This window comes from Brassica napus, chromosome C4 (assembly GCF_020379485.1).
Source record: "Brassica napus cultivar Da-Ae chromosome C4, Da-Ae, whole genome shotgun sequence".
In the NCBI taxonomy this organism is placed as follows: Eukaryota; Viridiplantae; Streptophyta; class Magnoliopsida; order Brassicales; family Brassicaceae; genus Brassica; species Brassica napus.
Genome location: NC_063447.1, coordinates 40,689,163 through 40,696,226, shown reverse-complemented (window position 1 = coordinate 40,696,226; position 7,064 = coordinate 40,689,163). Strand labels below are relative to the sequence as shown.

Genomic DNA, 7,064 nt, shown 5'->3' with positions numbered 1-7,064 from the left:
CGCTATCAATGAAGTTGAGGTACCAGAACAACCAACTGATGAAATCCTTTTGATCGACCCGCAAAACTTTCAATATGAAGATATTCCCGAAGATGCGACAGATGAAGCACGTGAAGACGAGTTCGAGAGAAGCGACGATGATGATTGTAATGATAGTGATGAGAACGAAAACGATTTAGAGTGATGTAATATTGATGAGAACGAAAACGATTTAGAGTGATGTAATATATGTAACAAATGTTGTATTTCTCTATTGTAACGTATGTTTAAAGAAATATTGTTTTTTTACCATCCTAATGTATGTGTAACAAATGTTGTTTTATATAATATGTATTTCTTTAGTTTTTAAAAAATTATTTGGAGTTTTAGGGTTTTAGAGTTTAAGTTGGAGAAAGAGCACAAAGTAGTAGAGAAGAGATATGATGTTAGATGATATGTGACTTTGGGGTTTAGGGATTTCATTCTCGGTGTTTAGGGTTAAGCGTTGTAAAATCGTCGTAAATGGTTATCTATTCCACGTAATTTCGTCGTAAATGGAAAAACGCGGGCCTGGTAAATTCGTCGTAAACGTGGGCCTGGTAAATTCGTCGTAAACCGACGTTTCGACGTAATTTCGTCGTAAATCGAAAAACGCGGGCCTGGTAACTTCTTCGTAAATGAAAAAACGCGGGCCTGGCAACTTCGTCGTAATATTACGTCGCGTTTACGACGAATCCTTTTCTGTATATTGAGACGCCGAGACGAGGCTGCCTCGTCCATTCCTTCCAAACTCCTCTCCTCTCCCTCTAAGGTACATTCTCTCTCCTCCTTTTTTTTTTAAGTTAGTTTAGGTTATTAATTAGTTTAGGTGATTAGTTAGATAATTAGTTTAGGTGATTAGTTAGGTAACAGAATAATTTTTTAATTATGTCGTCATAATTGATTAAATTTATTTAAATTTTTTTTAGATGGCTCCTAGAAGGAAACCAGCAGCACCTACTTATGCCCAGTTGTTTGGCGATGGTTCCGGTACATCTTCTTCCGGTCCATCGTCTTCCGATGCAGTTCCAGACTCTCAGACTTCTCAGAGAGTTTTTTCGAGTCATCCTCTTCCACCGCAGATGCCTCCACCTCCTCCTCCAGCGGCTGCACCTGAGCCTGTTCCAGAAGGTGCAGTTCATCCGGATTTGCGTGTGCCTTCATATGCTCCCTTCGCGAGATATACGGTGGAGGATTTGCTTGCCCAGCCTGGACGGGAGGGTTTGGATGTTCTAGACCCCGATAGACCCCGAGGAACTTATTGGTAAGTTATTAATTTTTATTACATTAAAATTAAATTAATTTTTATTTTCTAACGGTTAAATTGTATTTTTTTCAGGTTTGGGGCTAACAACCGTGTTAGCCGGAGCGTTTCGGCGACGATTAAGGGTTACTACGACGGGGCATACCCGAACTGGAGCAAGACACCAAATCACGTTAAGATCACGTGGTTTAAATGTTTTGCGGTAAGATTTTTAAATTTAATTAAATTTTCACTTTTAAATATATATATATATATATATATATATATTTTAATATTTATTATTAATTGTAATTTTTTTTAAAATTTTTATGTTTCAGCAAAAGTGGCATTGGTCTTTGGGAATCACCGAGAGGGTGAAGGCGGAATTCGTTGCAAAGGCAAAGATACGCCTCTGCAACACAGTCTCGGATTGGAAGGACAAGTGGGAGATCTACGGGTATGAGGGAAAGCCCACTGAGCTCACGACGGATGTGTGGGATGGCCTCATCGCCTATTGGGAGCACCCCTCTTCGATCAAAAAGGCCAATTCGTGCTCGGCTTCTCGAAGGACGAAGGATAAAGATGGTCATTTGCCCATGCTTCACAGAACCGGACAAAAACCTCATGCAGGAGTCCGTCTAGAAGCTGTAAGTTTTGTTTTAAATATATATTTTAAAATATTCAATTAATATAATTTATAATATTTAATTTAATTTTTTTTTGTAGTTCGAGAAGACGGGAGTCTTACCTTCTCTGTCTGACCTATTCAAGATGACTCACGCCACATCCGACGGAGTTTTTGTGGATCCTGCATCTGAGAAACTCTTCCAAACAGTGGCTGGTCGGATTGAAGAACGGGAGACGCAACTAACCCAGGAGTCTCCCGATGGATTACCAGTCACATTGTCCACCGAAGAGGTCGACAGAATCTTCGAAGAGGTACAACTTAAAATTTTTGTTTACATTATTTTAAATATTTTAACATAATTAACTATATTAATATATGTTTTGATTTTATAGGTGGCTCCTAAAAAGAAGGGACGGATAGTCGGTATAGGCTCTGTTAACGAAGTTGCAAGGGCAACTTCGTCATACACTTCGAGACGGGATGAAGAGACTGCTCAGATGAAGGCTCGAATGGATAGCCAGCAGGTTCGTTTAGACTCTCTTGAGGATTTGCTAGACGTGATGGCCGTGGGAAACCCGGTTATGCAGAGAATGTTGAGTGAGAGACGAGCCGCTCTTGGAATGCCACCATGAGATCCCCAAGAGTCCGATCCAACCCGTCAACAGCCGAGCAACCCCACCAACTGCTTCGAGAATATGTAGTTTTTTTTTCTGTTTGTATTATGAATTTAAATATTATTGTATGACTTTTTAAAATATGTTTTCCAATTTCATGTTTCGTTTTAAAATTTAAATTATTTTAAATTCTGAATATTAAATATAAATTAAAATTTATTATATACTAATAATAATATAATAAGAAACGATGTAAACTCCTCGTAAACATTACATGGAGTTTACATCGAATGTTTACGAGTGATTAACATCGAAATATTTACGAGGGTTTTACATCGAAATGTTTACGAGTGATTTACAACGAAAGTATTTACGTGTGCTTTACATCGAAATAATTACGTGAGCTTTACGACGAACAATTACGTGTCGTTTACGACGAATCATTTCCCTGCGCTTTACGAGAAATATATTTCGTCGTAAACGTAACGAGTCGTTTACGACGAAACCTCCGTTACGACGGACGTTTAACAACGAAACGTCTTTCGACGTTAATTCGTCGTAACACCCCGTTTACGACGAATTTACAACGAATACTGCCCTAGTAAAAAGTATGTTTTCTGTTAAAACAATATCTGCGATGTGGGGATCAAATTCTAGTGGGATTTATTTCAAGAGGAAATTGGTTCTAGTCTACAATAAAAATAAAGAGAAAGAAGAATTCACAGATTTTTTTAATGAGTTGAGTAATAACCGTTGGAGCAGAGAAAGAAAAATAGGTTGTCAACAGATCTTAGTACATACCGTCAATCATTATGGTTAATAATTTAATATATTGTTCTTAAAGGGATATGTTTCTCTCCTTTTTTACGTCTAAGGATATATGTTTCTCTTTTGTGTCCAGAAGACCCGAATCACTTCTTTTGGTGGATTATTCTCTTTATATATGTTGAAAGCTCTGCTTCTCTAGAAGAGTGAGGCAGTTATATTTTAGGTCATGAGTACTCTAATCTCTTTGTTAGCCGTCCAAGGTTAGGTGGCAGCTACATCCGACGCTGCGTATAAGTTTATTGTGCTGACTATCTCAGTCGTCCCATCGCATGTGTAAGTTATTGACGGAGAACAGTCAAAGGCGACAATGGCCAGCGGAATGAACATATGATTACAACTACAAGTTATTGAGGGTGAACGGTAAAAGGCGACAATGGCCAGTGGAATGAACATATGATTACAACTACGTTATCTCTGTTTTACAAAAGCAGATTCAGAAGTTAAAATCTATCTATAATAATAAAGAAGACTTTTTTCTCTCCTCATGCTGTCACCTCAGTTCCTCTCCATAGGGCAATTTGTGACATCTGGCAGCTCAAAATTAATCATCTCACGTTTTCCTCTGTGACATAAACTGTATGAGCCAGTTTTTGGGTCACATGTTTACATGTCTTTAATGGGTTTTGTACTGTTGTTTTTTGTTTAGGCCCAGAAGTGTATTTTTTTTATAGGCTTCATTGTTTACTTAAGAGAAAAGCCGGCGTCCCTTCAGATTACGACACTCCGATCGACTCTCTTTAACGTCAATCATTATGGTTAATAATTTAATATATTGTTCTTAAAGGGATATGTTTCTCTCCTTTTTTACGTCTAAGGATATATGTTTCTCTTTTGTGTCCCGAAGACCCGAATCACTTCTTTTGGTGGATTATTCTCTTTACATATGTTGAAAGCTCTGCTTCTCTAGAAGAGTGAGGCAGTTATATTTTAGGTCATGAGTACTCTAATCTCTTTGTTAGCCGTCCAAGGTTAGGTGGCAGCTACATCCGACGCTGCGTATAAGTTTACTATGCTGACTATCTCAGTCGTCCCATCGCATGTGTAAGTTATTGATGGAGAACAGTCAAAGGCGACAATGGCCAGCGGAATGAACATATGATTACAACTACAAGTTATTGAGGGTGAACGGTAAAAGGCGACAATGGCCAGCGGAATGAACATATGATTACAACTACGTTATCTCTGTTTTACAAAAGCAGATTCAGAAGTTAAAATCTATCTATAATAATAAAGGAGACTTTTCTCTCTCCTCATGCTGCCACCTCAGCCTCTCTCCATAGGGCAATTTGTGACATCTGGCAGATCAAAATTAATCATCTCAAGTTTTCCTCAGTGACATAAACTGTATGAGCCAGTTTTTGGGTCACATGTTTACATGTCTTTAATGGGTTTTGTACTGTTGTTTTTTGTTTAGGCCCAGAAGTGTATTTTTTTATAGGCTTCATTGTTTACTTGAGAGAAAAGCCGGCGTCCCTTCAGATTACGACACTCCGATCGACTCTCTTTAACGTCTGCAGTTTTCAATTATTTGCTACTTAAATCAGCATTTACGTGACTTATACCACTCATCCCACTCTCTCGCGTTTAATTGATCTTAGCATCTTCAAAGGTAACCGATGGAAACTCCATCTATAAATGTGTATCATACACAGTGTATGCTCCCAGCGATGAACAACATTACATCAACGTAATCAGAAAGAACATCTATGTTAATCACCTACTTCAACAATGGCGAATTTATGGGCGTGGGCATGCTCCTCCTTGACCACAACCGAGGTCCACTGTTTGCTGAGATTCTCGGAGGTGAGGAATCTGAAGAAAGGTGGCGCGCTAATGGGTGTGGGCATGTTCCTCCTTAACCAGAAGGTAATCATCACAGTCTCCTATTAACGCTTTATACGAAATTCCTATTTTCCAATCTTAATATTTAACCCTGCCAAACAGGATGTGCTTATCGAGACCTTTTCAGTGAAGATTCAGTTTACAGTTAAGCGGTTTTGATGCGACATCAGCTTTTTTGATAGCTCAAGTCTTCCTCCAAGACAAGGAGAAATGCTTCTGTTACGTTGAGTTCTGTTACAGGTGTATAAATAGAACTTTATTATATCTTCTTAAATACATTTTATTCAACTCCATGTTCTTATATCCGTTTGCTTCACATCTGTCTTTGTTATGGCTTCTAGATTCTACCAAACGCAGCACAGATCTATGCTTCAAGGAGAAATTCTTCCTGCAATCACTTTACAAGGTAAGAAACAAACCTTTTCACAAGTATTTCCAATGGAGTTTCCACAACTGTTGTTTTTCTCTGCAGGTTGTGGTCTCTGTATCAGAAACAAATCCTCTAATCATATACCTCATGGACGTTGAGAAGCTTCTTGAGTCAGAAAGATTCTACAAGTTGTTCCAGATTCTCTTGAACAAGATCTCTGGTCCTGTCTTGATTCTTGGCTCAAGGGTATTAGTACCTGAAGATGATATCCAAGAAGTAGATGAAGGGGTCTCCACTCTCTTTCCTTACAACATCGAGATCAGACCACCTGAGGATGAATCTCAGCTCTTAAGCTGGAAGAATCGCTTAGAAGATGACATGAAGATGGTTAAGTTTCAAGACAACAAGAACCAAAGTATCCCTCATGAACCTCAATATCATTGCATCTTTGCAGGGATGTAAGCGTGTGAGCATGTTTAGCGCCTTAGCTCTTGCATGCCATAACAAATACAAAAGCTACAGGTCTGAGCCAAAAATTGTGGTGGCCGTCAGCATAAATCCGACACTATTGATCGCATCAAGGAACATGTTGAGGAGAAAGAAAGCATCCCTCCTGTTCAACAAAGGTAACAAATTACTGCTTCACTTTTTTTAAAAAATGAACTGCTAGGGAAGTCTCTTGAACTTTTTTGTAGCTTTATGTTCTTCTTGTCTCAGGTCGTTGGAGTTGTTTCTGATTTAGTCAAAACTGAACCTACAAAACATCTTTTCATGTCTTAGTGACATAGAAAATTGCATCTCCTTTCTAATGTGTTTTCTCATGTTCTTGCCATTAGTTGATTAACTCTGTTTGCAAGCTGATAATCTAAGCAATTACATATAACACTGATTCTTAGAGTTTTTTTCTTCAGGCTCATCTACGCCAGAAAACAGCTAACTGATGGCAAAAGACTACAACATTCGAAAAAGCTTCGTCAAACTCTTATAAGGTTTTCATTTATTCATATCAGTCTATGGTTTTATCAGCAAGAAGACAGTAAGTATAGCTAATTACAGATGCACATGAATATAATTTTCTCTTTTGATGCTGGACAAATATGACGTTAGTTAATTTCTATTTTCCTTGGTTAAAACGGCTTAATCTTTTTACTTACACATTGCTCCTTCCTTGATCAAAGCTAGAAAACTGACCTTTTACAGATACTGAGTATCAGTGTGAACTTCTTCATGATATGTCTCACACTATAGTGTATTTGCAGTACTGTTTGTATGAAGTTACAAGAATATAGTATTGCTAAAAGAGCCATAGAGAAAGGCATCGTAGTTGCACCAAATGAATCAAAGTTTAAGATGATAGATACATGAATGCAATTGCAGGCAACTATTAAATTTATTAAAAAATAAGTGTTTATGTACACCATGTACATATACAAACAACCTTACAAAAACAAATTCTATTTCATTTTTATATTTTATAAAATTATCTTTAAACTCTCTCGACTTATTTTTAAATTATTTTCA

At 37.7% G+C, this 7,064-nt stretch overlaps 1 protein-coding gene across 3 annotated transcripts; it reads left to right on the top strand.

The window, feature by feature from the left end:
* Window positions 1-4,505: 4,505 nt before the first annotated feature.
* Window positions 4,506-6,697, top strand: LOC106365175. 3 transcript variants are annotated; one of them, XR_007322475.1, is made up of 5 exons: window positions 4,731-5,197; window positions 5,276-5,413; window positions 5,515-5,579; window positions 5,646-6,169; window positions 6,455-6,697. XR_007322475.1 is itself a non-coding variant. In XM_013804622.3 (3 exons), exons 1-2 carry the CDS (start codon window positions 5,466-5,468, stop codon window positions 6,003-6,005), a joined length of 474 nt encoding a protein of 157 aa, XP_013660076.1. In that variant the 5' UTR covers window positions 5,432-5,465; the 3' UTR covers window positions 6,006-6,169; window positions 6,455-6,697. The 3 variants fall into 3 exon arrangements, 1 of the variants encoding a protein (XP_013660076.1); XR_007322474.1 differs by having other exon boundaries at window positions 4,506-5,197; window positions 5,515-6,169; XM_013804622.3 differs by lacking the exons at window positions 4,731-5,197; window positions 5,276-5,413 and having other exon boundaries at window positions 5,432-5,579.
* Window positions 6,698-7,064: the final 367 nt, after the last annotated feature.

What these genes read in the sequence shown, in the direction of transcription:
- LOC106365175 (XM_013804622.3), top strand. Translation starts at nt 5,466, where the DNA reads ATGTTCTTATATCCGTTTGCTTCACATCTGTCTTTGTTATGGCTTCTA. An exon ending in TCCTGCAATCACTTTACAAG is followed by an intron (nt 5,580 to 5,645) that starts GTAAGAAACAAA and finishes TTTTCTCTGCAG; the next exon opens with GTTGTGGTCTCTGTATCAGA.